General features: G+C 37.7%; 1 protein-coding gene across 2 annotated transcripts in view; it reads right to left on the bottom strand.

Annotated features, from left to right (window-relative positions):
* Positions 1 to 46: 46 nt before the first annotated feature.
* BLTP3A (bridge-like lipid transfer protein family member 3A) overlaps positions 47 to 17,767 on the bottom strand; it is a 72,871-nt gene continuing 55,150 nt past the window's right edge. The window contains exons 14-21 of one of the 2 annotated variants that reach the window (XM_051996430.1): positions 16,146 to 17,614; positions 8,574 to 8,770; positions 8,065 to 8,219; positions 7,823 to 7,973; positions 5,485 to 5,732; positions 4,852 to 4,960; positions 4,619 to 4,725; positions 47 to 4,088 (exon numbers count right to left, since the gene is read on the bottom strand). In XM_051996430.1, the coding sequence (XP_051852390.1) occupies positions 3,963 to 4,088; positions 4,619 to 4,725; positions 4,852 to 4,960; positions 5,485 to 5,732; positions 7,823 to 7,973; positions 8,065 to 8,219; positions 8,574 to 8,770; positions 16,146 to 17,614 (2,562 nt within the window). In that variant the 3' untranslated portion in view covers positions 47 to 3,962. The remainder of the gene's footprint in view (positions 4,089 to 4,618; positions 4,726 to 4,851; positions 4,961 to 5,484; positions 5,733 to 7,822; positions 7,974 to 8,064; positions 8,220 to 8,573; positions 8,771 to 16,145; positions 17,615 to 17,767) is intronic. The other variant, XM_051996431.1, reaches the window with a different exon arrangement.

Here is a 17,767-nt window from a genome sequence, read left to right as displayed (position 1 = left end):
GGCTTCTTCCAGTTCCTCTCAGACAAACAGACAGACCTGTAGCCAGTGCTGTTCAGTAAGTTTAATTTACCATTTTTCCAGGTGGTTCACAGAACCAGTACACGCATGGAAATATTAGATATTGTAACATTAAAATTCCTAATACTGACTAGGATTCTGGTTCAGCAGATACATCCACACTGTTTACTCCAACAGAGGATAGTGAAGTGACCTTTTATGGACAGTGATCAGCAATAATAAGGCCAATTTGAAACTTTGGGAATTCCCAGAAGTTGTTTCCTTTCTCTTGTGTTTCATTAGGAAAAAGAGAAGGCATTGTTTTCATTACAATTCAAGCAAAATGGTTCTTAATTTTTCTTTCTAAGGCAGAAGTTCTACCTAGTAAATATGAAAAGGAATTATTATAAGAGATCTATCTACTAGCCTGATTTTGAATATCTACTACTAAAACAAAGGGTTTCCACATCAGATTCCCTCAGTCTACATATAAGATGCTTTAGTGATTGCCACAAGGAAAAGATTCAAGACTCTAAGTCTTGATCAAAATTCAATAAATTAAACCAAATCAACTTTTACTATGGTATAAGGAAGGAAGGAACCTCTGCTTCAGTTAACTTTTGAGCATTTCTTGGGCTGATGGGTCACAACGATTGCCACTGTCAGTGGTGCCCAGTAAGGCTCATAGTTAAGAGTTGCAGTGATTTCTAAGTAATTTGGGAAGAACACATTTATATATCTGTCACTTAGCAAACAGCGCCACAGTGAAGAGAATTATGGAAGAGTTTGGCTCCTAAGCTTCCCAAATCAAAGGACTTATTCTATGTCCCTTTTAAAAATCTAAAGGACTTAACAAGAGTTTCATTTGTTAATGTTAGTTGCTTCCCATTATCCACATAGTGAAAGAAGGGGAAATTATTCAATAGAAAGACAGTGGCTACTACCCAAACCTGATTAAAGGGATCAATCCTTGATGATTAATTGGAAAGCAGAAGAGGTAACCAGATGCCATGTTTAAGTTTCCTGAAAGTATGATGCCAATACTGAGGAAGATCTCTCAGCAAACACTGACAATACATTAATTGAAAAGTGATCAAGGCCTTTGTCTTTGGGGCTGTGACAACTGGTTAACATGGCACAGCTTTTACATTTCTTTATAAATGCAAAGAATTCATGTATCAATTAACATTTCAAGTTACCTTCTTTCCAATTCACAACATACTTGCCCTAGTTTTATCCAATTTAAATAGGTTACCTATAAGCACCTATAGGAGTAGCTAGCACCTGCATACAAATTCCATACACAAGGATCATTCTTTATAGAGCTATGGAAAAAAAAAAAGCATACATTGAGATCCATAAAATTCCAAGGTCAAACTATGAGTCAGAAAAAATTAGTCACATCATGCAAAGAATCTATTCCTCTATTTGCCATAGGTCAGAATAAATGAACCCAAGCAAAAGCTGAATTGCAAAATTATTCCGGTGTCAAAATTCATGTAACTACAACATTTACACAGTATCTCAGTGGCTCTGGAGAAGGTCCTGTGTTTTAGTCTCTTATGTGCAGCAATGTAAACAAGAAGTCTGCGTGACAAATTTAGATGATACAACTTTAACTACTTCATATTCAAACCATTCATGAGTAGAATGTCAAGACATTCTATTGTTGAAGGACAGCAGAGCTGCATTTTAGACAAAGACAGAGCTGCTGAAGGTTGTCTGCATTTCTTTTGTTCACAGCTTCTTCATGGTTTTATGTATAGGAGGTCAAGCTGCAGAAAGGCAGAGCCCCTCCAAGCCCAGAGAAGTGGGCAGAGAGACATTGCAACTCTCCCCCATCACTCTTCAGCAGCACACTGAGCAGGGAACTACCAATTTTTCACATTTTCTTCATTAAGAAAAAGTCTTCTTTCCCTTAATATAGGGCAATGGAGAAACCATGGAAGACATGATTAGATGGTATCATCCTAGTAAACTAGGAGGAGATGATCCATACTATCTTTCCCAAAGGAAAGTTTCAAGACACAATGGCAGAAACTGCCTGGTATAAGGAAGCCAAAAAGCTGTAAGTCTTTCAGTGCACTTTGCCCTGCTTTTTACAGTTGTCACAAAACTTGAGCAAACCCTAGAAGTTGGCAAGACAGTTATTAAAGTTATACCCTTAGTCATAATTCAGCGCTTTTATTTCCAACTGTGGCCCACTGTATGCCAGCTAAATTTTGTTAGGTGACATCTATTATAGAATTTTTCTCATTTTCTTTGTAAGGGAAGAAGAAAACAATTAGCTATGAGTTAAACTTCATTCAAGTGAGCATGAGATTTAACAACGTTTTCAAATTTATGGTCCTTTTTTTTTTTTTCATTCTTTTTAAAAAACATAAATTCTCACTTGGTCAGACCTAAAGTCCACTCTACTTAGTCTTCAAAATTCCTACAAAGAATGGTTTATGAGAGAATATGTTTGCCTATTGTGATGTGTATCCCCAAAGTTCTAACTTCCCCTAATAGTTGATTAGGAGGCTATCATATATGAATTTATCTTATGACTTCTCTTAAGCAACCTACTTATACTCTGCCTGTATCATATTCCTCCAAAGTTATTATGGAGTAACTTTAGGAAAATCTGGTGTGGAATCTTGCCAAACTTTTTAAAAGTCTAATTTAACTAATTCAAAGAAAAGTTGAACACTTTCCTGTTTAAGAAAAAGAGTGTTAACCTTTCTCCAATAAGTTATGATATAAAACTGTTAAATTATTCTATCTTGACTCAACTTGACCAACTTGCCTGGTTATAGTTAACCAAATGATATGCTTCCTGGGTTTGCACATTATGGAGACTTGCCTATTTTAGAAGGGAAAATGCAAGTTCTTCTGTGGGAGAAGAGTTAATACGTGAGCAAAGAAAAGTCACAATTGCAAAGGAAGCAAGGGTTGTGCATGTTGGATATTTATACTGAAGGTTAAAAAAATATTATTAGCTTCCATCCTGGTTAATATGAAGAGAACTGTTTCTGACTCACACTTTCATCTACAGGGGGAATAGAGAAGAAGAGTATGGGAAGGAAAGAACTGATGAGGGCTGGGGCTGGAATTGTAAAGATCTAAAAGCCTCAGAAAATCAACAGTACCAAAGATCAAATGCAAGAATTCCACTCATCTCTCTCGCACTTCTACCAGATCAGATTTTCAACTAAGCTCTGTGCTTACCATTTTTGTTGTTTTGAGTTTCAAATAAACTGTTATAGAAGGAAGAGACAACATTGGCATTGCACCCTTGTTTACTACTATTACATTACCACAATGAATTTAGTTCCTTCTTATATCTAACAAACCTTCCTGAAAAATCTGATGGCAGTATATGCAAAGATGAAATATGCTCAGTTCCTTTTCCAAGAATGGTGGAGTGCTGTCCCTTTCTCTCACCATGCCTAAGGTGTTACATCTGGATCATGTTGGGCTCCATCCATCCCTTTGCACCCATCATCATGCTGAACTACTCTCTGTGGAGCTGCAATTTCCTCAGTTGGGGTTCATGGCCATGTTGATTGAGTTTTGCTACTGGAAGCTCTGGGACATGTGATCTTTGGTGGTTCTTTCTCAGGTTACTGGAAGGAGCAGGTTTTCTCCCTTATACAAACTCGTGTTAAGGAGGAAGTGAGCATTTTTGCAAAGACCCCAGGACATGAAATGTCTTACACACCAAAAGACTCGGGCCCACTGGGCATGTGGAGCTTTAAATAGGTTGTGAATGGCACTAGAACAGTGAGAACCACACACAAAGCTTCCTGTCTTTGGCTAGAAGAGCTGGCAGGAACAAAACAGGCCTGAAAGGAGCAGGTTCAGAAATTCCTGTTCTCCCTCCAATGTAATCAAACAGACATGTACAATATCAGATGGAGCTTGCTTTTTTTTCTGCTATTAGTGTTCTTTCCCATGGGCAAAGGCAGCTGGTGTTCCTGCTGTCAGAGCTGGAATAGAGGATTGTACTTCCTGATTTCTTGTAGAAGCTTCTCTTTGTCTTTGTTGGCACAGGCTAATGCTTGCTTTGTGGCTAAAAGTTCCTTCTGTAGGGTGGACAGGTCTTTCCCCTGAATAACAAGAAATTGATGGTTAAAGTGTATTAGAAATAAGATTTGCTTTGTAGTTACTGGGCCCGGCTTTTCCATTTAGTGACAATGGGCAAGTCATTTAACTTCTCTGGGCTTTAGTTTCCTCATCAGTAAAAGAGGACATGAACTAGATGATCATTAAGGTTCTTTCCAACTTTAAATCTACAATCTTTTGAATATTTTACTACTATCGTGATTCTTTTCAACATTACACATTGCATCACTGAGAAAAAAGACAGAAGTACTTAATTAGGATTTATATAAACAAGACCTACAACCTGCTTCACCTCCTCCAAAGACTAAAGATCAGCACATCTGGGACAACTGGAATGTGTGAACAATAGTCATTCATTTGAATGAATTGTGACGGTGTGCTACTTAGCCCTGTTTGGAGTGGATGCTACCAGATAAGAGGAACTCAAAAGTATATGTGGCTGGAAGGTCTCATTGCCTGAATTACATACACCTGTAAGTTTGGGGAGGCATATCCTGCTCAAACAGGTCTTTACCTGGGGTCCAAAGAGCATTCCTGCAGGTAATCCAACCACCTGTTCCTCTGAGTGTTGCTTTTTCTCATGCTGAGGACCTTCTGATGATGGCTTGTCCTGGGCAGCACCTAGATTAAAAAAAAGCATTAGCAGTGTCAAAACTGTGGCTTCTAAGCAAGTGGATTCCAGAGTTCTTATAAGGAAAAACAAAAAGGAAGGAGGGGGGGCATGTCCAAGAAGGAAGATCTACTTACCTACGATTTGGAAGACACCATCATCATCCCGCTTCACCACAATATGCTCCAAGGTCAGAGTGACTGGGACAGGTCCTGGGGATGTGGGGTAAATTGGGAGGCTATCATCCTATATAGGAGAGGAGAAACAACCTCCTGATGTCCCCAGCCAGGCTAGACAAAATGGCTTTGATTCTTTGGAGCATCTTCTTGTCATGAACCTTAAACTTTCCCATCTCTGAATTTCTCACAACATTCCCATCATGTACAAGAGCAGGTATGTTACAGGAGAAACTAAGGTCATAACAGTGGTCCCCTGCCCAACAAATTTCTCACACAACCCATTCTACTCATTCAATAGACATGTCTAGAAACACTTGCTCTGTGCAAATTATAGTATCACTAAGGGAAATAAAAAACTAATCATAGTCCCTAACCTCATAGTTTTTAGTCTAGCTGAAATATAAGGTGTCAATAGGGATAGTTATAACATATACTATTACATGATGAGTATACTTACTAGACAATACAATACTATGTGACACCTGAAGCGGGGGGAGGGTATAGAAATCATTACAATGTTTGGCTAAAGAGCTGTAGCTTGAATTGTACTGGCACACTATCAACAAAGGAAAATGAAAAGTTTTTTCTCACCTTTAAGGTGATACTCATATTCAACAGTTCAATTTGCATAGGGATAACCACAGGAATCTCCTCATCCTCCAAGAAGGGCCCCAGGCCAGTGAGTACTGAAGTCAGCAATTCCAGACTGCCCCCTTGGAGCAAGAGGTGAAGGAAACCATTCTTTGAAGCCAAGGGAGAATGAACAGCAGCACAGGGTCCCACATCAAATCGGAGGCCCACAGCTGGGTTGGTGTGGCTAGTCTTTAGAGCTGGAGACTCTGGCAGGGAACATAGAAAGAAGGCAAATCACTCTTGTGATCCTATTAAGAACCATCCTCAGAATTTATGACCAAAAAAGAACTAGAGATCATTATTGATCACAAAATAGAAAATTTTGATTATATGAAATTGAAAAGTTTCTGTACAAACAAAACATACAGATAAGACTAGAAGAGAAGCAATAAACTGGGAAAACATTTTTATACTCAAAGGTTCTGATAAAGGCCTCATTTCCAAACTATATAGAGAATTGACTCTAATTTATAAGAAATCAAGCCATTCTCCAATTGAAAAATGGTCAAAGGATATGAACAGACACTTCTCAGACGAAGAAATTGAAACTATTTTTAGCCATATGCAAAAACACTCCAAGTCATTATTAATCAGAAAAATCCAAATTAAGACAACTCTGAGATACTACTACAACTTGTCAGATTGGCAAGAATGACAGGGAACAATAATGCAGAATGTTGGAGGGAATGTTGGAAAACAGGGACACTGATAGATTGTTGGTGGAATTGTGAATACATCCAGACATTCTGGAGAGCAATTTGGAACTATGCTCAAAAAGTTATCAAAATGAGCATACTCTTTGATCCAACAGTGTTTCTATTGGGCTTATATCCCAAAGAGATCTTAAAGCAGGCAAAGGGACCTGTATGTGCAAAAATGTTTGTGGCAGCCCTCTTTGTAGTGGCCAGAAACTGGAAACTGAGTGGATGCCCATCAATTAGAGAATGGCTGAATAAATTATGGTATATGAATATTATGAAATATTATTGTTCTGTAAGAAATGACCAGCAGGATGATTTCAAAAAGGCCTGGAGAGACTTACATGAACTGATGCTGAGTGAAATGAGCAGGACCAGGAGATCATTATATACTTCAACAACAATACTATATGATGATCAATTCTGATGAACATGGCCCTCTTCAACAATGAGATGAACCAAATCAGTTCCAATAGAGCAGTAATGAATTGAACCAGCTACACCCAGTGAAAGAACTCTGGGAGATGACTATGAACCACTACATGGAATTCCCAATCCCTCTATTTTTGTCCGCCTGTATTTTTTATTTCCACAGGCTAATTGTACAATATTTCAGAGTCCAATTCTTTTTGTACAGTAAAATAACTGTTTGGACATATATACATATATTGTATTTAATTTATACCTTAACATATTTAACATATATTAGTCAACCTGCTATCTGGGGGAAGGGGTGGGAAAAAGGAGGGGAAAAGTTGGAACAAAAGGTTTGGCAGTTGTCAATGCTGAAAAATTATCCATGCATATATCTTGTAAATAAAAAGCTATAATAAAAAAAAATAACATCAAGGAAAAAAAAACCATCCTCAGGCAGAAATTAACAAAAGGGGAGTAATCTTTAAGACACAAGACCCTCTGTTCAATTAGATTTCTTCCTTTCTCAGGATTTGAGCTTTAGTATAAGCATACCCCAAAGAAAAACTAACATTCTCACTTATCCTAAGTTTCCTTTTTTTTTTTTTTAAAGGACAAGGAATATTTAGGGATGGATCCTAGATGCTAATGAAGTTGAGTGTATATCTGCAGATGTCAACAGAAATACAACCAAAGAAAAGTCTACACCTGGTGTGTACTCTAATCTTCAAGGTGAAAGAAAAACATAAGGAAGCCCATTAAAAATTCAGATCTTCTGCCACAGAAAGATACCATCATTTTCCAGATAAAAAGGTTTCCATGAGATTCTTTCTCCCTGGAGGATTCCATAAAGAAAAGGAAGGTGCAGCACTAAGTATATGATATCATGGGAACATACATCCCATAAGTGGAGATAACCATAAATCATTGTATATATACAATGATAAGAGTAATTTGGCTTTCAGAAGCATAAGTTCATTTGATATAATCACCCCAAAAGGTAGCCAGAGTAGTTTCTATCTCATTTCTTTCAGATAAGACATTAAGAACATCAGAGAACTGAACTGACTCCATATCCAGAACCTATTCAAATGTTCTTTGTAGTAACTCATCTCAGAAGAAAACTGTACTAATGACCTCCCCAGACAATTTCTACCAAACCTCAGAGTAGGAGTCACCCTTACCTGGGCACTGCTCATGCAGAAACTGCCAAAGCTTCACAATGCCTGGCTGCTGAAGGGTTAGTTCCTCTGACTGTAGGGTTACAGTGAGGTCCTGCTCTCGTGCTTCAATACCAAGAGCTACCTGGCTTACCTTTAGGACTAGAACTGATACCTGTAAAGAGAAGGGCATTAAGACTTGAGATTCACAGCAAACAATGCAAATGGCCTATTTTCTATGCCTGAAGAAGAAATGAAGAACTCACCGGCTGAAGAATAGGGTCTCTCTTGCTAGGTGACACTGAGCTATTCACTTCTGGAGATATTAGGCCATCATCATTTACTCTGGGGCTCTCTTGATTACCACTGACATCCAATGTTGATGGGAGCTGTTCTGGAGGTACTAATTCCAATCCAGAATCTATAAGAAAAAGTAAATATTTGGGAAGCAGCCTGGGACCCAGAAGTTAAAGTATATAATCCAAAACTGAGTGATTAGCGCCCTTTCTTCCTAAGTGTCAGATGTTTCCTTAGTAAAAGAGCAAAAATACTAACAATCATAATGTTGTAAAGATAAAGTCTGAGGTATAATTTCAATTATATTCTACCACTAAGTTAAAAAACTTACCTTTTAAAAATTAAATAAATTAAAATTTATGTTTTATAAAGTTTTAACTCTTGAATCCTGCCATCTTGAATTTACATAATTTGCCATTATAGGCATTAATAAGAACAGAGATTCCTGAAGATGCTCCTAAACTCTGCTTTTACTTACCGGATTCCAAAAGCATTACAAAACTATCACTTCCATCGCTGTCCACTGAAAGCCTATCTTCAGGGCCACCACCATCCTGTGAGACACCATCAAGTGATTGCTGAGATACTGTCCTCTTTATTGAGAAATAACGAAGCCTGGCAGCTCCTCCGCTTGCTGCGGTTCCTCCCTCCTCTACTTTGGCCATGGACTCCCTGCTTATAAAATAACATACAAGGATAGACAATATACTTATTCCTCCAAAAATCAGCTATAGTGACACAAACTAGATTTCATGAATGACCATCTGATACACAACAGTTCTTCAAACATGAATAATATGGAAATATATTAAAAATGATATACATATATAACCTATATCAGATTGCTGTCTTGAGGAGGGGAGAGAAAAGGGAGGGAAGGAGAAAAAATTTTGAACTAAAACTCATACAAAGATGGATGTTGAAAATTATCTTTACATGTAATTGGAAAAAGTAAACTAATACTAAGTAAAAAACAAAACAACTTTCTTCAATAGCTACCAATCTGAATTCACCTATTATAGCCTAGGTATTGTATTTTTCCTCTCCTACTCCTAAAACCATCTTCTCTATCACCTCTTACAGCTCTGGCTGGTCTCAGTCACTTAGAAGAAATAAGAATATATACCTCCCTCTTCTTCAGCAGAGGAGAGGGAGGAACTTGAGTATAAAATGGTTCATAGACTGTCAGTTATGCTGTGTTGGTTTTATTGAACTATCTTGTTCTTTTTTTACAAAAAAGACTCATAGGATGGAGAGAGAGAGAGAAAGAGAGAGAGACAGAGAGAAAGGACTGGAGCATGTTTTCACTGGAGTAGGAGGATGTAGAATGAGGAAGCTCTCACTGCCAACACAAGTTCGTACTGTCTCTTCAACTTATGGTTTTAGAGAAATGCCTCAAGGTTTGAGAGATTGCCACCTGATCTCAGAGAGTTGGTGTGTTAATCAATCAACCAACAACTATTTATTGAACTCCTACTTTGTGCCCATTACTGTGATAGATACAAGGGATACAAGTATAGAGAATGAAAGGATCCCTTCCTTAAAGGAAGGACTTTAATTCAGGTCACAGTTTTATAGCTCTTTAGGCATAGGGAAAAGGATATCCATAAATGACTGATATTTTAAGAAATACATTATTATACTGTAGGTGAAATTGTGAATTGAGCCAACCATTTTGGAGAGCAATTTGGAATTATACCCAAAGAGTTAAAAAATGAGTTAAATCTTCACAGTTAAAGGTTCTCATAAAGGCCTCATTTCTAAAATATATAGAGAACTGACTCAAATTTATAAAAAATCAAGCCATTCTCCAATTGATAAATGGTCAAAGGATATGAACAGACAATTTTCAGAGGATGAAATTGAAACTATTACCACTCATATGAAAGAGTGTTCCAAATCATTATTGATCAGAGAAATGCAAATTAAGACAACTCTGAGATACCACTACACACCTGTCAGATTGGCTAAGATGACAGGAAAAAATAATGATGAATGTTGGAGGGGATGCGGGAAAACTGGGATACTAATGCATTGTTGGTGGAGTTGTGAACGAATCCAACCATTTTGGAGAGCAATCTGGAATTATGCCCCAAAAATTATCAAATTGTGCATACCCTTTGATCCAGCAGTGTTTCTATTGGGCTTATATCCCAAAGAAATACTAAAGAAGGGAAAGGGACCTGTATGTGCCAAAATGTTTGTAGCAGCCCTATTTGTAGTGGCTAGAAACTGGAAAATGAATGGATGCCCATCAATTGGAGAATGGCTGGGTAAATTGTGGTATATGAATGTTATGGAATATTATTGTTCTGTAAGAAATGACCAGCAGGATGAATACAGAGAGGACTGGCGAGACTTACATGAACTGATGCTAAGTGAAATGAGCAGAACCAGAAGATCATTATACACTTTGACAACGATATTGTATGAGGACATATTTTGATGGAAGTGGATTTCTTTGACAAAGAGACCTAACTAAGTTTCAATTGATAAATGACGGACATAAGCAGCTACACCCAAAGAACAAACACTGGGAAACAAATGTGAACTATCTGCATTTTAGTTTTTCTTCCCGGGTTATTTATACCTTCTGAATCCAATTCTCCCTATGCAACAAGAGAACTGTTCGGTTCTGCAAACATATATTGTATCTAGGATATACTGCAACATATCCAACATATAAAGGACTGCTTGCCATCTAGGGGAGGGGGTGGAGGGAGGGAAGGGGAAAAAAAATCGGAAAAGAAACGAGTGCAAGGAATAATGTTGTCATTATAAAGTAATCATTAAATAAAAATAAATAAATAAATAAAATAAAAAATGAGTTAATCCTTTGACCCAGTAATACCACTATTAGGTCTATTTCCCAAGGAGATAGAGGAAAAAGGCAAAGAATTTAACATGTTCTAAAATACTTATGGAAGCTCTCTTTGTGGTGCCAAAGAACTGGAAAGTGAGGAGGGCTCATTAATTGAGCAAAGCCTGAACAAGTTGTAATATATGATTGTGATGGAATATTACTGAATTATAAGAAATTATAGGCAGTTTGTTTTTACAAAAACATGGAAAGATTTGCATGAAATAATGCTGAATGAAATGAGCAGAATCATGAGAACCTTGTATGAATAACAGTGATATTGTTCAAAGAGTAACTGAATAACTAAGCTATTCTGAGTAATATAATTGTTGAAATCAACCATGAAAGACTTATGAAGGAAAATCTCCAAAGAAAGAACTGATATATAGAGTATGTATTAAATGGTCCACACATACATACATATATACATACGTATATATATACACACATATATGTATATCTCAAATGTTGGTCTTCTGTAATGCAGGCATGGGAGAGAAGGAGACAACAAAAAAATAAAATAATGTATTGGGAAATTAAAAGAAATATATCAATAAACTTTTTTTAAAGAGACCAATTTAATAGTTTTTTAAATGGAGAGATATACTGGGACCAAATGGATCCACGGTTGGTCCCAGGGCTGGACAAAACTATCATCTCAAAGAATCCAGCACTCAGTACTAAACAGCAAGATTTTTTATAGGATAACAAGAACAATGACATAATGGGGGAGGTACTTGGATGGGGATAACCTAATGGGGGGAGGCACCCAGGATGACACAATGGAAAGATGTACTGGAGAGGTTACTGATATTCTAATGATGTCTAAAATGGATAGACCTTCAATAAACTTTTTTTAAACCCTCATTTTTGAGACTACTTCTAAAAAAAGTTTCCTTACTAACAGTATTTTGTTTTTTACAATTATATGTAAAAAGTTTTAAATAGTCATTAAATTTTTAAAAAATTTTCTGATTATATATGCATATTAATTTTTAATACAAATTTCTTTATGAATCATGTTGAGAGAAAAATCAGAACAAAAGGGAAAAAACATAGGAGAGAGAAAAAAACAGAAAAAAGAAGTGAAAATAGTATATGTTGATTTACATTCAGTCTTCACAGTTCTTTTTCTGGATGCAGATTGTGTTTTCTATCCAAAGTTTATTGGGATTGTTTTGGCTCACTGAATGACTGAGAAGAATCAAATCTTTCATAGTTGATCATCAACATTCTTACTGTTACTATATACAATGTATTTCTGATTCTGCTTGTTTCACTCAGCATCAGTTCATGTAAATCGTTGCAGACTTTTCTAAAATCAGCTTGTTCATCATTTTTGTAGAACAATTCAATTATCTCCTTATACTACAACTTATTCAGCCATTCCCCAATTGATGGGCATCTACTCATTTTCCAATTCTTTGCTACCACAAAAAGAGCTGCTAGAAACAATTTTTGCACATGTGGGTCTTTTTATCTCCTTTATGATTTCCTTGGGATACAGATCCAATGGTGGCACTGCTGGATCATAGGGTATGCACAGTTTTGCAGCCTTTTGGGTATAGTTCCAAAATGCTTTCCAGAAGAGTTACATCAGTTCACAACTCTACCAACAATACATTAGTGTCCCAGTTTTTGCACATCTCCTCCAATATTTATCATTATCTTTTGCTATCATATCCACTAATCTGAGAGGAGTGAGGTGGTACCTCAGAGTTGTCAACATACACTTTTGTAAGATTTTGAGTTCCAAATTTTTTTCTCCCTTCTTCCTCTTTCCTCTCCCCAAGCCTGTCAATGATCTGATATAGGTTAAACATGTATAATCATATTAAATTTATTTCCACAATAGTCATGTTGTGAAAAAAGAATCAGAACAAATGGGAAAAAATATTAGAAAGAAAAAACAATCAAAAAAGTGAAAATAGTATGCTTTGATCTACATTCAGATTCCATAGTTCTTTCTCTGGATGTAATCAGCATTTTCTATCATGAATCTTTTGGAACTGTCTTAACTCATGGTATTGCTGATAAGAGCTAAGTCTAGCAAAGCCAATCATCACACAATATTGCTGTTGGTTTTGCTCACTTTATTCAGTATCAGTTCAAGTAAATCTTCCTAGGTTTTTCTAAAATCCATCTGCTCATCATTTATTATATAGTATAATAATATTCAATTACATTCATATACTATAATTTGTTCATCCATTTTCCAACTGATGAGGATCCAATTCTTTGCCACCACAAAAAAGAGCTGCTATAAATATTTTTGTATAAGAGAATTCTGGGGGAGGAGCCAAAATGGTTGAGTGAAGCCAGGAAGCTGCTCCATCTTTTCCAGGTTCCCTAAAAACATGAAACCAAGTCTCTGAACAGAGTCTGATGGAATGAAACCACTCCCCAACTCAAGACAGATTAGAAGGACTTTAAGAAAGGTCAGTCTCACTGGAGTGAAAGGTTTTTTTTTTTTTTTTTTGCTGAGGCAATTAGGGTTAGGTGACGTGCCCAAGGTCACGCAGCTAGGAAGTGTCAAAGTATTTGAGACCAGATTTGAACTCAGCTTCTCCTGAATCCAGGGCTGGTGCTCTATCCACTGTGCCATCTAGCTGCCCCAAAAGGGTTCTTTAACCTAGCTCAGACAATGTGCAGAAAAGCTAACAAGAGGGTCTTAATCACAGGAGATCAGCAACTTAGACCCTTTGTCCTGACTCAGTAGTATGGCAGACCACTGCGGCAGGCTCCATCTCAATGCAGAAGGCAAATTGACAGCCTCGCTGTTGCCTAGAGAGACCAGGGAGGATTATCCCTTGTTGTGAGCAAGACTTCAACATAAGGTACCCTGTGCTCAAAGTCAAGTCTTAGAGTTGCACAAGCAGTTGGAACTGTTACCCCTGCAATCCCATGGACAGAGCTTAATCATAAAAGTCACAAAATAGGAAAAAACATTTTTGTATAAGTTGGTCCTTTTCCATTTTTTAATGATTTCTTTGGGATACAGATCTAGTAGTGGATCAAAAGGTATGCACAGTTTTATAGCTTTTTAGGTATAGGTACTCCTAAACAATTAATCTGAAAGATTTATAGAAGTATCCCATAAAGTGATAGTATTTATAGAAAAAATTGGCAATCTATTCTTGCACCAGTGAAGAGCACCAAAGGCAACAATCATTCATTTAATAAATATTTGCTAAATGAAATTTATAATCTCCCAATAAATTTAAGATGTTCAACAAATAATTACAAATGAAATAAAGATAATGTGTAGGTACAAAGTGCTATGAAGTTTTAAGAAGGAAGAAATCACTTCTATTCTAAACAAGGTAGAGTTGAGAAGAAATCAGTGTTCTAAGAAGGAGCAATACCTTGTACAAAGAGAAGAAGGCAGAAAAACAAAGAGCACAATTTAAAATTGATGAATAATCTAGCTCAGTTAACACATGCATGATAGATATAGAAGAGATTGGAAAGATGAGTCATTCTCTTTAGAGCTCTGGAATCAACTTCTGAGATTATTTACTCTAACTCTTTTATTTGATCAATGAAGAATCTGTCCAGGGATGGAAAATGACTCATCCAAGTTTATTTGGACATTTGGTGGCATAGCTGGATCAAGAGTCCAGGAGTCATCACTCAATGTGACATTTTGGTCAGACAAGACCAGAGAAGATCTGGTAAAAGATCATGTACTTTTATAAAAGTACTTACTCTGAATACTTTAAAATATTAAATACATAAAAGAAACTAGAATGATGCCAAATTAAGACATACCAAGAAAAACTGGGACACTGATACATTGTTGGTGGATTTGTGAATACATCCAGCCATTCTGGAGAGCAATTTGGAACTATGCTCAAAAAGTTATCAAATTGTGCATATCCTTTGACCCAGCAGTGATATTACTGGGCTCATATCCCAAAAAGATCTTAAAGAAGGGAAAGGGACCTGTATGTGCACGAATGTTTGTGGCAGGTCTCTTTGGAGTGGCCAGAAACAGGAAATTGAGCGGATGCCTATCAATTGGGGAATGGCTGAATAAATTGTGGTATATTTATAGAATATTATTATTTGGTAAGAAATGACCAACAGGATGATTTTAGAGAGGCTGGAGAGACTTACATGAACTGATGCTGAGTGAAATGAGCAGGACCAGGAGATCAGTATATACTTCAACAACAATACTACATGATGATCAATTCTGATGGACGTGGCTCTCTTCAACAATGAGATGAACCAAATCAGTTCCAATGGAGCAGTAGTGAACTGAACCAGCTACACCCAGGGAAAGAACTCTGGGAGATGACTATGAACCACTACTAGAATTCCCAATCCCCCTATTTTTGTCCACCTACATTTTTTATTTCCTTTACAGGCTAATTGTACACTATTTCAAAGTCCGATTCTTTTTGTACAGCAAAATAACTGTTAGGACATGTATACATAAGTTGTATTTGATTTATATTTTAACATATTTAATATGTATTGCTCAACCTGCCATATGGGGGAGTAGGTAGGGGGAAGAAGGGGAAAAGTTGGAACAAAAGGTTTCGCAACTGTCAATGCTGAAAAATTACCCATGCATATACCTTGTAAATTAAAAGCTATATAATTTTTAAAAAAGGGAAAAAAAAAGACATACCAAGAATTGGAAAAGAAGATTCAGAGGGAAGCACAGACAACCATGACAGCTTTGGGACTAACATGTTAAATATTAAGCCTTAAAAATCTGAACAGAACTGATGTACATGATGGAGAGTCATTGTTTCATGTCCATTCCTTTTCTATTCTTCTTTGCATAAGAAAAAGCTTAATTATTGGTGTTTGTTCAGTTCATTATAATAAAAAAATTAATTCTTTTTATATAATCTATGAAATAACATAAAGCCCAAGTGACCTTTCTAGTACTTTGTATGCAGAAAATACTTATGCTCCCTCTGCTTCACAGAACTAAATGTGGCACTAATGATAAGCTCTCCAACTGGCATATACTTTTTGTATATTGCCATTTCTATTGTTAGTAACATGAGTAGCCTAAAAAACAACTCCTTACCTTGTATTGTTATGCAACTTTCTGCATAACAGATCTGTTGTTTCCCATTTTAAGGTGCACATAAGGACAGTTCTGGAGCCTAAGGTTTAGAAGAAAGGGAGGGGATATGAGAGCTCCTAAAGGAAGGAGACAATACTCACTTGACTGGAGGAAGGAATAACATTTTGTGTACTGTGGAGGCCATCCGATCTTTGCCTAAGTTAAAGGCATCTTTGGTCAATGACACGGCTTCCTTGGTAAGGTCCATAGTGGTGTGAAGGGCTTCCTTGGTTGCATCCTTGGTCAAATGTATAGCACTGGCCAACTCTTCCTCGATGTTCTTTACAGGGTGTGCCTCACCCTGAGCACTCAGAAATGTGTCCCTACTCACCACCCGTTGCAGTATGTCAGATGGATTAGAAACCTGGGTTTTCCTCAGTCTTTTAATCTGTGAGGATTCCATGGATTTATGGACCTCTTCCTCATGGGCTTTGTCTCCCAGCTGTGAAGAGTTGTCCTGGTCCTGCAGTATTCCGTTACTATGGGAGGGATCTGCTCTATCCTGTAAAGTACGCAGGTTTTCAATGCCACTGTCTTCTAGGACCTTTGTTGGGCTTAATGGACCCCTATCTGAGGAAGCATCAGATTTCAGCTCCCTATCCTCTGAAGGAGAGAGCTCTGAATCTATGAGACTAGTGGTCTCTGAGCCTGCAGAGCCAGCCTCTGCAGTGGAAGTGGTTGGGGGCATGAGTAAGGCTATCTCAGTGCTAGGGAACAGGATCCCAATGCAAACTGTCTGGCGTGGCAAAGGAGATCCAGTCATAGCTTGAGTGTCCTGAGCCAACTGCTCCTGAAGACTCTGAAGTGCTTCCTGCAGTCGGAGCAGAGCCAAGTACTGGTAGTGGTTCAACCTCACACGAACATGAGAAGAAGAGTGTATTAACATATGGACATCTGCTGTAGCCTCCATTTCCATTGTGGGTCCTTTGCTGTCCATACCTCGATTACCTTCTCTCAGAACATTAATGACTTCAGGAAGTCCAGAAAGACTCTTCAGATCACATTCTGTCTTGGACCTCTGATGAGATCCAGACTCTGGGGCAAGAAACATGGGCTGGACAGTACTGCCAAAACTGGCTGATGGTTTCATCTTCCCCTCCCTGACCAACAGCAGTTTCCGTGCCTGGGCTTGCTGCCAGCAGATAGGCAGACAAATCCATATGGATAAGGGGAAAGGAGCTACAAAGTTCAATGCATGTCCTTTGAAGTTCTCTGTGCCTTCAAAGTCCAGAGATATTTGGGTGAAGTAGATTGACCAGAGGTCTTGGGAGGCCAGATCCCTCTGAGGAAGGAGAGTACTGAGCTGAGGGGCATGGGAGTCCATTTGGAAGGCATGATGTAGGAAAAGCATGTGGAGGAGGCTGAATCCACCTGGGACTTTGGGAAAATGAGAATAGTTGGAATGAAAGAACTCAGTAGCAGCAAAGCTACGAAAGATATTCTGGAGGTCTGTACAACTACAATGCAGAGCATGGCGTGTATTAGTGGCAGTCATGGCAGAAGTGGAGATAACAAGGGCTTGTGGTCGATGCAAGGAAGCCAATTCTTTTTTCTCCAGGGGGAAGTTCAACTGTATAAAGAGAGTGAGATATATTTCACAATGGCCATCTAGTCACCTTAACTCCAAGCAAGACTAAAATATAAAGAAGCCATCCATGCTGTCAGCAGACTATGCTTATTCACCTGTGTCCCAGGATCATAAATAGACAATGTACTACTAAAA

The sequence above is a fragment of the Antechinus flavipes genome, chromosome 4, assembly GCF_016432865.1.
Source record: "Antechinus flavipes isolate AdamAnt ecotype Samford, QLD, Australia chromosome 4, AdamAnt_v2, whole genome shotgun sequence".
NCBI classification, from domain to species: Eukaryota; Metazoa; Chordata; class Mammalia; order Dasyuromorphia; family Dasyuridae; genus Antechinus; species Antechinus flavipes.
The sequence above is the reverse complement of the archived record's forward strand: the minus strand, read 5'-3'. Positions and strand labels throughout refer to the sequence as shown.